Source organism: Stereum hirsutum, assembly GCF_000264905.1.
Source record: "Stereum hirsutum FP-91666 SS1 unplaced genomic scaffold STEHIscaffold_3, whole genome shotgun sequence".
In the NCBI taxonomy this organism is placed as follows: Eukaryota; Fungi; Basidiomycota; class Agaricomycetes; order Russulales; family Stereaceae; genus Stereum; species Stereum hirsutum.
Window position 1 is genome coordinate 637456 of NW_006763133.1, and position 16606 is coordinate 654061.

General features: G+C 51.1%; 5 protein-coding genes and 1 non-coding gene across 6 annotated transcripts; 2 read left to right on the top strand and 4 right to left on the bottom strand.

The window, feature by feature from the left end:
* Positions 1-320: 320 nt before the first annotated feature.
* On the top strand, positions 321-1491 carry STEHIDRAFT_165986 (uncharacterized protein; the record flags this gene model as incomplete). Its single annotated transcript, XM_007300710.1, has 3 exons — positions 321-370; positions 430-593; positions 678-1491. Exons 1-3 carry the CDS (start codon positions 368-370, stop codon positions 1489-1491), a joined length of 981 nt encoding a protein of 326 aa, XP_007300772.1. The 5' UTR covers positions 321-367.
* Positions 1492-2099: 608 nt separating this feature from the next.
* STEHIDRAFT_165987 (uncharacterized protein) lies at positions 2100-3432 on the bottom strand (the record flags this gene model as incomplete). The annotated part of the gene is made up of 2 exons (XM_007300711.1): positions 3347-3432; positions 2100-3236 (listed from the first exon to the last, which is right to left on the bottom strand). A coding segment is annotated over exon 2 (1131 nt), but the record flags the coding sequence as incomplete, so codon positions are not given.
* Positions 3433-4333: 901 nt separating this feature from the next.
* On the bottom strand, positions 4334-5748 carry STEHIDRAFT_73800 (uncharacterized protein). The gene is made up of 5 exons (XM_007300495.1): positions 5211-5748; positions 5063-5146; positions 4906-5005; positions 4732-4810; positions 4334-4647 (listed from the first exon to the last, which is right to left on the bottom strand). The coding sequence occupies exons 1-5, from the start codon at positions 5661-5663 to the stop codon at positions 4506-4508; spliced, it is 858 nt and encodes a 285-aa protein (XP_007300557.1). The 5' UTR covers positions 5664-5748; the 3' UTR covers positions 4334-4505.
* Positions 5749-5878: 130 nt separating this feature from the next.
* STEHIDRAFT_165989 (uncharacterized protein) lies at positions 5879-8728 on the top strand. Its single transcript, XM_007300712.1, has 4 exons — positions 5879-6016; positions 6082-6266; positions 6369-7397; positions 7459-8728. Exons 1-4 carry the CDS (start codon positions 5971-5973, stop codon positions 8590-8592), a joined length of 2394 nt encoding a protein of 797 aa, XP_007300774.1. The 5' UTR covers positions 5879-5970; the 3' UTR covers positions 8593-8728.
* Positions 8729-9151: 423 nt separating this feature from the next.
* STEHIDRAFT_t102 lies at positions 9152-9249 on the bottom strand. The gene has a single exon. It is a non-coding gene; the product is annotated as a tRNA-Lys (tRNA).
* A 2537-nt stretch (positions 9250-11786) lies between these two features.
* On the bottom strand, positions 11787-15213 carry STEHIDRAFT_108313 (uncharacterized protein; the record flags this gene model as incomplete). The annotated part of the gene is made up of 7 exons (XM_007300713.1): positions 11787-11932; positions 11959-12077; positions 12388-12709; positions 12766-12921; positions 12942-13366; positions 13712-13768; positions 13931-15213. 7 exons carry the CDS (start codon positions 15211-15213, stop codon positions 11787-11789), a joined length of 2508 nt encoding a protein of 835 aa, XP_007300775.1.
* Positions 15214-16606: the final 1393 nt, after the last annotated feature.

Sequence of the window (16606 nt, forward strand, 5' to 3'; positions counted from 1 at the left end):
CGCATTGTGTTTTGTCGGCGTCGTTTTGCAATTCTGGTACCGGTGCCGTGCAACGCCCACCTACGCCAACGACACTGAGTTGGCTTGTGTTCCGGTTAGGCTCGGCACTCGGACAATAGCAGAATTCAAATTGACGCTTTGTCCCCTCTGTCAGCCATGATATAAAACGCTGCCCGTCTCTTTCAGCCCACCAGTATACCTCCCCTTCAATTATATAGCTTCCAAGCGCCACCCTTAAGGCAAGTAATCGGCTACTTCTGCGTTACGTTGATGTGAAAGGTTCACGGCAGCGTTCAACACTGACTCCCTTCTCTGTTCACAGACCTTTCACCCCTTTGTATCGACCCGTTCTTTCGCCAATCTCTCCATGGTGCGTAGACCTCGGTATCCTTAGTTTGTTTCGCTCTCTCAACTACTACTAAACTCTAGGAGCCCATTGCGTCCGATACATACCGAACGGCCTCCAAGGATCAAATTTGCGAAGGATGTAACAAGCGTCCTGAGGAGGGACGCTCCCACCAACTTTGCAGCGGATGTCGCGCAGCGATGTTTTGTAGCAAAGAATGTCTAGCGCAGGTGTGGAAGTATCACAAGTAAGTGGACGCCTTCTTCATACCGAATTGCGCTTGGCAACCCGTCTCAGAAAATGACCGTGGCTGATCTTGTCCAAAATCTAGGACTTCGTGCCTGAAGTTTCAGGCGCAGAACGAGCTCGAGGAATTGGGCAAGCCGTCAGTTCGAGCCAAACAAAACCGCCGATTCTCGGAGTTCTGGACCACACATCGGGACACCTTTGTCGATGCTATCGACATGGCTATCCTCGGCGAAATTGTCGGGATTGAAGTCCCAAATGGTTCCTCTTTTCCCGAACACAACTTTAACATCATCGATGCTTCCAATTATGTGGCTTACTTCCAACTCTCCGATAGAGCACAAGGCGGTGACCCATCTAGGACATACGAAGTCAAGCAAGGCACTCTTACGACCTGGGCCGTTTTTGAGAAGGACCCTATACTCAGCGCGATTTACGATCTTGAAGATGTCGCTAGGTGGCGACAAGAGAGCCAGGCAAGGATCCAGCAACTCCGAGAGTCCGGTAAATATCTCGAGGACATCGGCATGGCTACCATAATGATAAGAGTCCTGAGTCCCAGCGGCGACCCGGATCTCAACCAGACTGTGCGTCTTGGGAAGATGGTGTACAAACGGGACGTTAAGGCGTTGCTGACTGAGTTGCAGGCGTTGAAAGTGTCTCCATCATCAGAGTGGTTGGACAACCTGTTGATGTACGTGGATTCGGGCGTTTCGCGCAGGTGGTTCGAGCGCGAGGGGATGAGGACATCGGTCTGTGGGCACATGGTCAAGGTTGTCGGTGAACCAGGCTCGAAGTCTCGATGGAAATGGTTAGAACTGTCACGGGAGGAAGCAGTAGCTCTTATCAAAAAGCGCTTTGGGCATCCGGTAACAAGGGGCAGCTCAAGGTCTTCTTGATTCCGCTAATTCCTGTCTTGTTCTCTCTCGCTCAACCCTACCTTGTTGCTATTCCCTTAGTAGTTAATGTGCATATACCATGTTGACTCGAATCGTTCCCATACTGTACATGATGCGTTGGGCTAACTTCAAGACGCAATATGAAAAATTAAAATGGAACCCCGACGGCATTGAGCTCAAAAATGGAACAAGGCGGCGGGAAACTTCCACTGTAGAAAAGGGCGAAGGTATACGGATCTATCTGAAGTGCATACGGTATGTTTATAAGATACACGCATAAGACGGAAGAAAACGTGACGCACCATGTCCGACTACCACTGCCCAAGCGACCATCGACGCGAGCGCACTGGTTCTAAATCGAAGCCTTCCTCCACGCATCGCTGAATCCTGTCGATAGCATCCTCATTAACTGCCCGTAGACACGCATATGCATCGACTCCCATCCGAAGGCATCTCAGCCGCCCAACCCCTTCCGATCCACTCATGCCAGTTGGCGCCAGGTCTTTATCGGAAGCTCGCGGATCAACAGGACCTCTCCACCGACTTTCTACAAACTGGGCCACTTGTGTGCTGTTCTCCGCGTTCCATCTTCTATGTGCGAGCCGGACCTCTCCCCCATCAAATCCCTCGCTCTCGGACAAATATGGTTCCGACTCTGCCAAATCGACCTCCACGACATTCGGGAAATGCTCCAATATCTCCATTCTGCATTCCATCTCCGCAGACGGCGGTAGTCCGAGCGTCAACTTGCGTACGGTTCCCAATGCTCCATGTCGCTGAACGAAGTTCATCAGGTCATCTCTATGTCTAGCGAGCTCGAAGTTGAGCCTATACGTGGGCGAGATTTCCAGCTCAGAGAGATTGGGGAAAGTGAGAGCGCGGAGGTATATGGAAGGAAAGTCGAGGTCGGAGATGGGGAACGAGAAGAAGCGTAGAGACGGGAGCGTAAGTGGGGCTTGAGTCTGCTGCTCGTCGAATCCACCAGGTTCGAACTCTATTTGCGAGTAGAGAAACGTGCCGATGGTGAGTGATTCGAGGGATGTGCATTGAGAGAGAATAGAGAAGAGATGAGGCTCATGTTCTTCTTGCCTCCATTCGATAGCAACGTTCGAGGTCTTCCAAATCTTGAGGGATGTGAGCTGCGACAGAGAAGGAACAAGTTTCAGGCAATCGCATATGTAGGGGACCTTGAGAGCGATGCGTTTGATTTCTGGAGAGCTCGTGAAGATGGAGCGCAGAGAGGTGCTGGCATCATTTGGCCAGTCTAGGATTTGAATGCTCTGGAGATTGGGGAAGGATGTTGGGTGTGCCGCAACATAAACGTCGGACTGCCTATATGGACCACCGAGAGCGATGTCGTACCATCTATCCGCCTCTTCGAGAAGACGAAGAAAGAAGGGATCATAGCGTCCGCCACCCGCTTGTGTCGAATCCCGGAGCGAGCATGTCAGCGGCATGCTCTTCGAGCGCTGGAGGTGGCGTCCAAAAGCGATCAGGGCGGGAGAGTGTACCTGACTTGACAGACCGATCTCGTTGGGCTGGTTCGTTACCTTTCGTAGCCGGAAACGTGACCATAGCAGTGGCGTCTCGAGGACGACTTCACGCCAACGACGACATATCCGGGCGAGAAGAATGGGTGCCGAGTCGGGGTCCATGTCTGGGACGTCTGCGTAGACACAGTAGAGAAAGCATTCAACCAGAAGTTCCGGCGGACATTTCGTGGAGAATGCGGAGCTCATGGTAATCTAAAAAATAATCGTGGTATTTCGAGTCAGTTCCACACTTCAAATGCAGAAATGATGTGACGAAAATTCGATGGTAACAAGCATAAGTATGAGAATCGAAAAGGACGGACCCTAGTATCTTGTATCGAGAAAGCACCGCTAGTTTATTGATGTCTCCGCGATGGCAGCGATTGAGCAAAGAAGAGAGGGACGGGACGTTCAGTGTACCGCAGACTCGTAGGCGATGATGATGGTCGAGTCAAAGGTTGACAACCCTCGTCAAGGACCAGCCTTCATCTTCACGTTCTCGGATTTAAATTCAGCGCTGGCAGTGTCTGCGCGCATGACATGGTTTTACACGGCAATACAGTAGTTGGCGCGGAATGGCACTCACCAGTGGGCTACACATCGAAAAAGGTTCAGAACGGGAGTAAAGTTCCAGTTCAGCCCAAGTTGAGACGTTCTCCACCCCGTTGGCGTCGTGTCACCTCGTGTCACCACGCGAGGGCCACAGTGGCGTAAATCCAACCTTACGGCCTCCCTCAACACTGTTGAAGTTGGGTCAGACGTCTTCAGAGACGCAAGTGTAAAGCTCGGTAATGGTTCTCAAGACCAGCTAAATTACAAAGAAATGTGCATCATTCGATGGTCACGAAAGGTCGTGACTGCAGTCGTGTAGTTGTAAAAACCTCGGATTGTGGATTGGCAAGCAGGGAATGTATGCAGATAGACAAAAGTGCATCAGTCAAGGCAGATTAAGACATTTACTGTCACTCATACCCAGTATACATAAACGGCACCCACTCAGAAATACTTGTCTTCTCACTTTCTCCCAAAACTATGCAACGGAAGCGATAGGTACAGCATATTTAGCTGACCTTTCCTCCAGCCTATGAGGCGCTCTCTCGAAATTATGTTGACCCAGAAGATGAGCAAAGGTTTCTGCAGCCACGAGTTTTTCACCTCGACCTTTGTGTGGGGCAAGGGACCGGACGACTGTCAGCCTGCTAAGAGACTCGGTGATGGGCTTTGACGCTTGTTTGCAACTTCATGAAAATCTCAGAGTGGGCGCGTATATCGATGCGGCGCGATTGAAGACTTGATGTGGGCGATGCAAGGTCGAAAATAAGACCTAGAAGGCATAGAGATTATGGAAAACAAACAACAGCGGAGGCATGCTCGTTGTATACACGTAGAAAGCCATACAAATCTATCCAAACCAGCCACCAGGAAAAGTGCGAAACAAAATACAAGGAATAACATGCCCTGCAACCGGGATTAGACTCGAGCTCAAAGGGCCCTCTGCCTCATCCGGGAGCTGACAGTCCTGAGCCCTGCGTAGACCTTCCCAGGGGGAGACCCGAGAATGAGCGATACGATGGCATCACGAGCGATTTTAATGTTTTGGAAGGAACCGAGGATGTGAATTTTACTATGCATGACGAACAAATCAAATGAAACACTCAGTAGTGGATTGAGGAAGAGAAAGGGAGAGAAGGAGAGGGTTTGGACGTACGTGTCGGCGAGGATGATTCGTGTGCGACTTGCGTTTTCAATGGTGAATTTTGTTTTGCCGTCTTGTCCGGCTATCCGACCTGTCAAGTTAGAGCATTGCGGATCAGTATACGATTGTTTGCATTCGCATGTTGTAAGAGTGATAGGAGAGGGATTGAAAGGATAATATGCTTACCGATAGCACGAGAAAGATGGTCGCCGTGGAGCGTCTTGACATCCTTGATCTCGAAAGAGTCAAGGTACAGGTCGTCTAGACGAAGTAGAGCAATCGCATCCTGAAAAGTGCGACCTGTTTAGACCTAGATCCAAGCAGAGGTGGATGGAAGCCGTACGTTGACATCGAAACCCAGAGCATACGCCTTCACAAAATCAGCACCCTTCTGAAGCGCACCGACTTCCTTTGTAAGCTTCGATGTCTACCCATCCGCAGATTACCTTGAGTTTGCGAAGATTATGTGAGAGAACATATAGAAGACGCACCCTGATCTCAACAGCCTTCCTCTGCACATTCATCCTAACCTGCAATCCCAAAATCTCCGTCAAAGGCCCAAAAATATTCACCCAATCCTTCTTCAGCGGTGACATGCGATGTGGTGGTATCGGCACTCTCCTCGTCTCACTCTTCAAACTTCCTCGTACGGCAGAAGCTGGAGCGGCATCGAAAGCTGGGGCAGAGGAGTTGGCGTTAGGAAAGAGGGCGGCTGAGGCGGAGTCGGGGTCGATCATGAGCTCGTCGTCGTCTTCTTCCTGCATAATGTCGTTTGATGGCACGTCTGCAGATGGGGATGAGGATGGTCCGCCCGTGGGATGCTCGTCGTCGTCCATGTCGACCTCATCGCCAGCTGTGCGAGGTGCTTTTTTCTTCGAGATCTTACGGCGGTTTTTACGGACAGGTGCAGGATTTGGAATCGCAGTGCTAGTCTGAACAACCATTATAGATACGCCAGTTCACAAATTATGCCAGAAGTTTTTGTACGGGGATAAAGGCTGGGTAAAGAGGATGAAGACTTGGAGGTGTGGGCGATGAGGGGAGGATGAGGACAGGGAAAAGTTACATGCACCTGTAGAGTGGCCTTCGGCATCTGCCGCCTCGACTTCGCCACAATTCTTTGCGCTCGATCGTTCTCTCGATTTGCACTCACTCTCCTCCAAGTACAAACATTTCTTGTGGCTTTCACTTTCTCAGCTTCTCTTTCTCGTCACCCAAAGGCTATACTGGAAATTATAGCGCGTTGTACTCATGGCCTCTGGATCTACTCAAAACCTTAGCCAAGGCCACAACGAAGGTAAGCGTCGGCTGAGGCGCCCCAGTACGTTCGATAGGTTCTGAGAGTTACGTCGTCTCGTACAGCCCTTCAGGCTCTTTTAAAATCCATTTCAACATCGCCAGCATCATCGGCCGTCGAGTCTGGCAACCAATTGTCCGCAGAACAGGCCGGCAAGATCTCTAGTAGATTAGATGAACTGCTGGGAACCGATGTGGCGGGGCAAGCGCTCGCAGAGGCCAGTCAAGTAAAGCGGAACGAAAAGGGAGAGGTATGCTTTCTAACCTGCTGTCGTAGTGTTTTTTGAACTGACCATGGTGACTGTATGGGTCATTCTTTTTTTCAATTTTACCGGACTTGCACGTCTTGATAGATCCTCAATGAAGAAGGCCTTCCCATCATCGAAATTACCGAACCTGTCGACCTCTCCTCAGAAACTGCAGCATCTACGCTCTTACCTACACACGACCTACCCCTCAATCCAACTCCACCACCACCCCTCACTGCAGAGCAAAAAGCTGAAATGGAACGCATCCTCGATATGCTTGAGGCCGAAGAATCAGCTGAAGAAGCCCGGGCATCACTGGAGGCTGAAAAAGCGCGCCAGAGGGAGATTGAGGCCCGTAAGGAGAATGCAAAGAAGGATTTGGAGAGGCTGAAGAAGGCGAAGGAGATGCAGAGAAAGATGGGCAAGGCGTTGATTCGGAACGTCGAGGAAGCGAGGGAGAGGGAGAGGAAAGAAAAGGAGGATCGGGAGAGGGAGGACGAGAGGGCTGAGAGAGAGAGGAAGGAGGGCAAACCACAGGGGCCGAAGAAGAAGGTGTCGTTCGCGGAAATGCCGACTGTACATATAAAGAGTCCCGACACACCGCAGGGAACGGAATCTAATGCGCCGCAGGACGGTTCAAGCGACATGTGGGGAGACGTTTATCCTGCTCGGTTGAAGCCTGCGCATGCAGTGGCCATCGGGAAGCAGACCATGAAATTACAGGTCGTTGAACGTTTCCCGTCCGCTACAGCATCCTCTTCACGCCCAAGGAGCGTCTCGCCACCGCCACCTTCACGATCCGTAACCGAAGCCGACTCAGACGACGAATCAGTGCCTTCCTCACCTGTCCCTGCAGACTCTGATGAAGGGGAACCCATTGTCCAAGATTCCGACCCAGATCATGACGCCCCTATTCAGCCACCATCATCAGGTGACGAGGACGACGATCTTCCTGAAGACGAGGTTCTCGACGACGAGTTCGACTTTGATTCAGCTCAGCATCAACGCGAGATTGCACTCGAATACTATAAGAAACGAAGCACGATAGGTGAAGACACTGCTAGGGCACTATCTGCACATACACATGAGGCAGTCGGACCGAACGGCGAACCTGATGATGAATGGAACCAGCCCGTACGTCTTCCATTCTACTATTCCTCATTTAAATCGTGTAATTTTTAATACTGGTACACAGGAGGTCCCACTTGAGGCAACTCTCTCGAGCAAACAAACACACTCTTCCTCCCGCTTCAAACGTTCCTACAACACCACTCTGCCCCGTAGTACGCCCTCACAATCCCTCGGCGCCTCTGTCCTTCCCTCTTCCACCTCGACCTCATCCACAAGCCTTCCACAAGTAGCCCGTGCCATCCGTACCGGGAAACTTGACGAGAACGACAAGCTCGTCGCACCCCCATGGGCTTCAGATGACGAAGACGTGGAGGATTTCGGTGACGAAGAGGAGAACGCGAATGCGAGGCGGTGGTTAGACGCAATGAGAAGAGGAGAAGTGGAAAATGTAGGGGCAACGATGGAGGAGAGGTCGGATGCGCTTGTGAAAGCATTGGAGGCCGCGTATGGGGCGCCGAAGAAGAGCAAAGACAATGCTGATGCTGACGGGGATCGAACGGCTGTGGCTACGCCTATCGTTGAAGGCACTGTCTCCGCTTCGGTTCCACCCCCGACGACCGTCGTTCCTCCATCTGTGGAGACGAAACCGAAGACTTCGAAATTCAAACTTGCGCGGATGCCACCCCGTACTGCCAGCAGTCTTGCTAGCGCCACAGACTCTGAAGCTGGGACACCGACAATGACGGAAGGGAGGTCGTCACCCAAGATGCCTACAGGTCCCAGCATCATCGAACGGAAAACTGCGGCTCCTTCAGCTCTGGCCTCGTCGGTTGTGGAAAGGAATGCGAAGTCTGCGACGGGTTCTACGATATCTTCGTCGGTCGTTGAACGAAATCCCAGCGTTTCGAACTCAAAGACGACAACGCCACCAACACAACCACACTTTTCCGTGGTCGTTGATTCACCTTCGTTCCAAGCACCAACAGGGTCGACTTCATCCACCATGATCGACTCGCCCTCTTTCTCTGCCCCAGCACCAACACCTTCTACCTCTCAAGCACCCACGTCGATGTCGATGGTCATCGATTCTCCATCATTCATGCCTCCTAATGGGTCGCGGCCATCGAAGCCGCCGGCCGTAATGCGGTCAACTGTGCGAGAGTCTTCTGGACCAAAAGACACGAATGCTGGCTCTTCTAACGTGGATGATGGCGGTGCGCCGAAGAAGGTATCGAGGTTCAGGGCCGAGAGATCATAGGCTGTCTCGCTGTATCTGAATGTATTTGCTCAACTATGTATTTCTGCGCGTCACAATTCTCTGAAGTAGCAACTGTAGCATACATATCATTGTCGATTCTCAAAAGTCCAAAATTAAATCCGCTGAACTCTGATTTAAAAAATAAAGAACAAAGCTATCAGCTGCTAGGAGAGTACTAGGGTGCGCAAGTGGTTTTATAAACCTCTCCGCTCAGCGCGAGTAATAACTCGAAGCAGCAGCCTGATCGCTAGTAGCCACCAGCGACGGATGGAGCATAGTCGTGCGCCACAGTGAATCGAAGTGACTTCCGTCACACAAAATACTTCTCCTCGACTTCGATAGCCGGTCTAGCAAAAGACAATCCACCCCATGTATATCCTGTCTACTCGTATTCTGAGTAAAAAAAAGACGGGTGCACACCGGAAACCGACGGTAGTTCCGCTCCGCGCGCCACCCCTCCTCCTCCTCCTCCTCCTCTGACTTTCCCACGCTTCCCCGCACTTGTCGACTTGAAACATCCTCAAATTTTATGGCCATAAGGGCGAACAAAAATATTACTAGCCCACCGTGGGGGTCGAACCCACAGCCTTCAGATTACACCTGCCTGTTTTACAGACCGTAAGAGTCTGACGCTCTATCCGATTGAGCTAGGCGGGCGATATTTATGATTAAACTTGGATGGTGACCATTGACGGCGTCCTTACTGACGCCATAGTGGCTCGAGGGATAGACACGGTTTATGGACTCTAGAGTCAGGTCCTCCTACACAGTGGATGTCTCTTGAGGCTGAGACCCAAATCCGGGGGGAATCCACACGCTGTGCTCGACTGTCTTTCCGCTGCAAACTCTCCGTCGAGTTATCAATACTACGTTATCTCTTAGGTATCCTCTGGCAGTGAACGACGCTGCCAGTGGCTTGTAGAGTTCTTGGACAGGTGTCTTGTACTAATACTGTCCAATTATGCATCTTGAAACGGTCAAATATCCATCCAAATCTTATCCAAACATCGAGGTTTATTTCAAGTACATATATGATAGGCACATATCGACGATAACGTTTCATGTTTCATAAACCCCATCCTCTTCGTTGCCTCTTCACCGGAGAACCGAGCCAGCTGCGAATAAACTCGGTGTAAGATCAATGGCGACTTCGGCCATAGTTATTGAGGCGTACGCACCTGCACGCAACTGCGGTGTTCCGCTTGAAGTCGTTACACTCTCACTGAGGAACGCAGGTCGAGTCGGTCGCATCTCCACATCCGCACCTGAACAAGCAGCAAGCTTCGACTCCCGGACATCCGCCAGAGCAGGGGCAAGACTGCCTAGCGTCGAGGAGGTTGAGGCCGGACTCTCTGTACAAAGAGAAAAAGAACCGGACAATCAGTATCTCTGCTGTGCGTCAGGGGAAGTGGTGTCGATGCTCACGGCGAAGGGACAGCTGTCGCGGAGACACTGGACACGAAGACGAGTCCAAGGCTGAGAAGGGAAGCAACGGAGAAGAAACGCATTGTGGTAGGATTGTTGGTGGTTGGAGTGAAGTACTGAAGGTAGCGGTTGACGAGGACTCGACTGTTGAAAACAAAAGCCCAGGACGTGCTGGTATATATACGTTTTGAAGACCGTGAAGACCGTCTCGACACGAGGAGGCTTGAACACTCATGGCACGGAGTAAGATTACGGCGCTCGCTGTTGATGTCTCCTGGCCAAGATTAGTTCGTCAACTAGTGTAGCAGTGAATAACAAAACATGTTTCGAGACAGAACTTAATGCCAGTGTGACCTTCATTCTCCGTCTGCGTGTCCAGAAAACGAGGGATTGCAGTGTGACTTAAGACAACAAGACGGTCGTCCGTATTCGCTGCGGCATAGCAGATGACGGTGCTCCGCGATTGTACGGCTTGGACGTCGAGAAGGTGGTAAATACCTTAAGAGCGACATACATAGCTAGAGTTACCAAAATTTCCCTAGACCACCAAGACGAGCCGGCCAACAGTATTGAATCTAAAAAGGCCTCCATGTCATCATAGCACTTGAGATGCAAGGAGCTATAATTGGGTGGCGCCTGCTGGCATACAGCTGAGCAGATCATGCTCGTAGAAGCCGTCGCTGATACACAACAAGAGCCTATAAAACACGTTTCGATACTCGTATTTTAGGCCTGTGACGATGATCTCCCAAAACTGCGTGAGGACCGAGCGACAGTCAAACGTCAATGTAGACGGAAAGGAGAAGACCAACGGAGTTTGGACAGTCGAAAGAAGCGATTCGATGAACTCTGTGGGCGGTAGAAACGCCGGCTGTAGGTTATCACATAGGTTCACAGCCAGCTTTCATTTCGAGTTTCGCAACGGCGCTAACGAAATAATCTTACCAAGGTCACAAGCACTTTCTAGTATCCTGTGCCACTCTCAGGTAGCCAGAATCATCGCCCTGATACCCGCAGACTTAAGTCAGTATACATTGAAAAAAATATCCCGAGAAGATGAACTCACGCATCAGAAGGATCCCCTCTAACCTGCTTTGCCATGCCTCCAACATCCGCATGCACCGGAGCCTGTTCTGGTTTCTACTACGTATTATTCGGAGACCGTATCAGGATTGTCCAAGTAGATAAGAGTAGTTCAAAGCAGAGCATGGACGCGCGACACTTTAATAAGACGAACTTCGCGCAGAGTCAACTGAGGTATACGACGCATCGTCGCCACCCCCGGGCCGCTCGTTGTTGACTGGCTTAAGGCTTCCATCGAGACGCAAGACGTGTGATATAGGATCCTGGTGACCGGAAGAACGGAAATACTGGTGAGAGACATTATGTTGTCGTTGATTACTAGACTGGTGATCTACTCTGCTACGGGGGAGAGGGTTAGGAAAGGAAAGAGCACTCTGCAGTTGTTGATGGATTGACGCAGAGGTTGCTCGGAGACAACCAACGTGAGCCAAGATGGTGGCCCGAAGCGCGTGATGGACGCGTGACATAACGTGCTTCGCATTTGAAATTGCTACGCGTCGAGCTTGTCCGTCACTCTTTGATCATGACTTTCTGACCTCTACAGATCATCACTGCCGCCACGTCGTCTACTCTCGTCTACTTTGCCAACTACCTTAGCTCGACTTACAGCATGAGCACTCAATCCTCCATTGGATCATATACAGGAGTTATCATAGTTCAATGCCCATCTCAAACGAATATATGCGCTATTTCGCTGTGCCACCGCGAATTCCAGCACCGGCAAGCCTGCTGGACAAAAGTTGACTTCCACACCATTTCTGGCCGTCTGGAACCTCTCCGTCCGCAAACCCCCTAATAAAGTTCTCAAGAACTGCAGTATCTGTCGTCGAACCTGCGTTGGTGTAATCCAGCACGTACGATGTCCAGGTCGCGACGTCGCGACCTGGACATCGACACGGGTGCAGATGAGTGCAGGTGTGTCCAGTCTGAGAGTCTCGCGGACGAAACGGATGATCTGTTCTCCTGCGTCGATGTTCCTATGATGGTGAGCGTTGCGGTTTATTTCCGCAGGGTCAGGTAGTATCCGGAGAAATGGATGCTCGAGACGAGCATTGTCGGAAACGAATCTAAGGGAGTTAGACCAGTCGAGTCCCCGAAGATAATCTGTAGCCACGGGGGAAATGGGCGGTGGAGGTGAACGTAACAACCCTCACGCCTACTCCTCCCGCAAAATTCACAAAACCTGTCCATTTCTCTGGTTCGTCGTCCACCCATATCATCAGCCTCTCGTCAGGAGAGGCCGCCGCGTTAGGTGTTGGCACCGACTGCAACTCACACCCAACCCACCGAGGCCAGCTGTCGATGGTATCTCCATACGCCAGGGAAGCGATAAATGCTTCGACGACCTCCTTAATCAGCGTGGACCCCGCGTTTTTGTACTCCAAAACAAACGCCGTTATATTGGCTGACCGCGTCCATATGAGTACGGGTGCTCGCAGACCACGTTCTCGGACGAAGCGTAGCTTTTGCTCTCCTGCATCTGGGACCCACTCTTTCTGAGGCTTGGTTCTGTTGCCATGCTCCCCGCGATTCAGAGTCGGATTTTCGAATCGTGCGTTGTCTGAGATGATTCGAAGACTTCCGCATTTATATGTTTGGCGAAGTAACGCTAGAGATCAACATGCATCAGTTCTCGTTGAAAATGCGGAGATACAGGCTGCTCACCGTCGTTCGATGTAATCCACTGTTTTGCGTGGGCGGTCGAGAGGAGTGTGACTACTCTGGTGTTCGCCGATTGCGCGTACGAGACGAGATCTTGGTTCTTATGGGGTTCGTCGTCTATCCACAACAGTATAGCGCCGGAATAGATCTCACCCCGTCCTAAAAGCCCGCAGAATCACTGACTTTCGCCATCATGTCATACCAACAGGGTAAAAAATCGGAGTACTTGCCTCTACTCATTTCATTATTAGTTGACGGGCTCTGGTTCTGGGCTTGAATCGAACCCGACTGTGAATTCGGCAGCTCATTTCCCATCGCATCATGACCAGTACCCTCCTGCCCATCCATAGCTAACGCTTTCTTCCACAACATGAAGCTGAACGCAAGCTGCAAGTCTTGGCACCTCTGCGCCAACCATTTCTGATCATCCTGCAACTCCCCTAACGCAATGGACGGCAGCAGCTTCGCCACGATTTCCTTCCTGAACCCTCCCTTCTCCGACCACTTTTGTAAATGACCCCTCGTGCATTCGAGCGCTTCTTGGAGGTCCGCAAGGCAGTCGAGTGTCGAGCGATTTGCTGAGTGGGTCGCAGTAGCCTTAGTGCTTAGTGATGGTGTGCTCAAGTTCTGGCAATGAGATGTCTTTGCGGGGGTAGATGATGCCGGATATGTTTCGAACCGTTATACGCAATTAACGGATGGTCTGCTCTTTAGATTGGTGCTGATCGCACCAAGTCTGAATGGTCGATACGGTGGATATGATAGCAGTAATGATAGAGAGTGGGTCCGCCATGGTTGGCAGATCAGGAGTAGACACTGTTCAAGTGGCTTAGCCTTGTGCTCCTCGATGGTATGACTCGGTACAGCAAGGGACGCAGAGCGATGCAGTACGTGGTCTTCCACGAGACATTGACGTTGGGAGCGCCGAAATTACAAGTATCGCACGGACCTTGACCATAACATGGCAGCGCTAGTCAGAGCTACGTGCAGGCCCATCAGGCCAATGCTACACCGTCATGTGGACTATACAGTGACTCTACTATAGGGAATTCAGGTTTCGGGCCATCTCCTCCCCCATGGGTCTCATATTTTACGCGCACCGCGTTGATTCCACAGCGACACAGACAGGCTCGTCTCCCTGACTCAGAAAACATCATGCAGTCCGCACTCTTCTACGACTAGGCCCTTCTGAATGCAATGCTGCAGACGCCCGAAACTGCCACTCTTCTCCACTCTTCGTAGATATGCCAGCGTCTGGTGTGGTAAAACTAGGCGCCGCAAGCCCTCAGTGACTCCCTGCCCATCTTCTCCTCGACGCGCCCGACCCTCCACGAATCCGATAAGATTGCTCATTTGGTCGAAGTTCACTCTCGACTGGTGAGGTGATGTAAGCCGAAGCGTCTCGATGTGAGGCAACAAGCTCAGAATTTCGAGTCGTTGATCGTTTCGTGAAGTATTTGGCAAACCGAGCGTGATGTTTCGTACCGTGTCCGCATGCCGTCCGACAAAATCCAGGACATTGTGGAGGTGATCATTGGACCTGAAGTCAAGTGTGTCTCGTGGTGAGATTCCAAGTTCGAGGAGGTGTGGAAATGTGATGGCTGAAAGCCAAATGGTAGGAAAGGCGGCATCAGAGATGGGGAAGGAGAACGTATGAATGTTGGGCAGGACGACCTTCTCGGTGGGATGATCGTTGTCCATGAATTCTCGTTTGAAGTACGCAAACGTTCCGATATACAAACTCGTCAGGGATGTGAATGTCGACAGGGCAGTGAAGAGTCGTCCGTCGTGTGCCGGCGCCGGTCGTCTCTGTATCGATGGTCGGAGCGGTGATAGGACCGCATACTTCTCAGTGTCGGAGAAATAGGATACCGACAAGGAAGTTAGCTGTGGTGCAATGACGAAGCAGTCAAAGGTGCGAGAAGATCGCAGTGCTAAGGATCGAAGGCTTGGGGCGTTTTCGAATATTGGTGCAAGCGCGCACTCTGAATCGTTGATCCAGTCAACATTTAGACTGTGCAGACAGGGGAATTCGGTGATCCGTGGAAGGGTTGGACGGGTGGACTGAGAGGCTAGGGATATGGTCTCCCAGCGACGAGCATGGCGGAGAAGTACCCCCAGATACTGGTCGAAGTGCGGACTTCCTGCCTTCGTTTGATCGAGTAAGGTGCAGGTGAGTGGAATGCCGAGCGACTTATCGAGAAAGTTTTCAAAAGGTTGTAAGCCCGAGGAGTGAAGGGACTCGGCCTCGTCGCTACTGAACCGCATCAATAGTCGTGACCACAATAACGATGTCGACAGTGCGACCTCACGCCATCGGCGACAAACGCGAGTGACAAGGATAGGGGCACAATTCGGGTGGATGGCAGGAAGGTCTGGGTAAACACAGAAGAGAAAGCATTCTATGAGAATTTCAGCTGGACAGTCGTCGAAGAAGTGGGATGGAGACATGGTAGCCTCCGAAAGAAACGTGGCGTCAGCGTGATGGAGGGAGATAACTTTAGATAGTGAACTCACCGGACTACGAAACGACTATTCACGTCGCTTTCGAGCTAGTAGTCTCTCCGAAAGTATGGCGACTGTATATGCACCAGCCGCAGTAGCACGCCGATGCCGAAGAAAAGAAGCCTACACGAAGTAGTATAGACGGTTCGTCACAGTACGAAGACGCTGGGCTCTGATTCTGCACTGCCAGTGATCATGATGCATTGATGCTTGTACATGTACGAGTCACTGGCGCCGCGGTCCGTATGCATATGGGTCAGCAGGCTGAACTTCACCAGAGTCCTGAATAAGTTTCGTTGATTGGCAAGATATTCGAGGTCATTCTGAGCCATTTTGTTGTTGTTGTTGTTGTTGTTGTTGTTGTTGTTGTTGTTGTTGTTGTTGTTGTTGTTGTTCGACGACATGAACTCACTCAATTGACTTCAACTTTCTAGATTCTGACTTTCAACTTCCACGTGTGTATTTCCACTCCGCACATCTTCAGCCACTCAGCCTCCTTCTCGGGTTTCGCCCATCCTCTCAACAACTACTAGAGCGTCTGACGGCTGCTCTTGAGATAAAGGCCTCCAAAGATCGGACAATACTCAGCCTTGAGGAGCGCACACCTCTGTTTTCGATACACAGGCAATCATAGGCTTGTACCACACTCAGACCCTTTACTGCCCTATCGCGCCTTCCGGCAGTTGCTTCTGGACGAGCTTCTGCTGTCCAACTATCTTACCACATTCAAAGGCACTAGTATTCCCTCGCCATGACAATAACAACCACAAGGAAAGTGATGTCGCATTTCTGGCTCAGGGCTGTCTCTTGTGGCGTCTCTAGCTCTAAAGGTCTCAGTTGGGTCTAAACCGTTGACTCCGCCACTCCAAGTCATAGGCTAGGCAAAGATAGAATGGGTCCGTTTGCGCAAGATCTGGGACGCCTCAAGGCATAAATCGAGGGAGAGAGGGCCGTCTCCATTTCGGGTATGTGGCAGAACTTGAATCGCCTAGACTCGTGTAAGCGACCTCAAGTGAGTAGCTTCATAGCGAGACAAAGGGGGGAATATGAGCACCACGGTCAGTTTTTGAGTCCCTCTCGTGTTCTATTCCTAGTGATGTTGACTTGTCGTATTTACATCTCGAAGTCATGCTCTCGGAGACACGGCTGACAATGCATCGCTTCAAGGGAGCTGCTCTATGCGACTTTGCTTCAGAAGGATCATAAGCGAGCGTGAACATCGTTTTCTGTACCATGACTGGAGAGGTCAGTACGTAACTTCGTACTGACGTGCTTCACGGGCATCATATGCATATCACATAGCTCGCAAGACGACCCAACGCTGATGTGATGCCTCCAA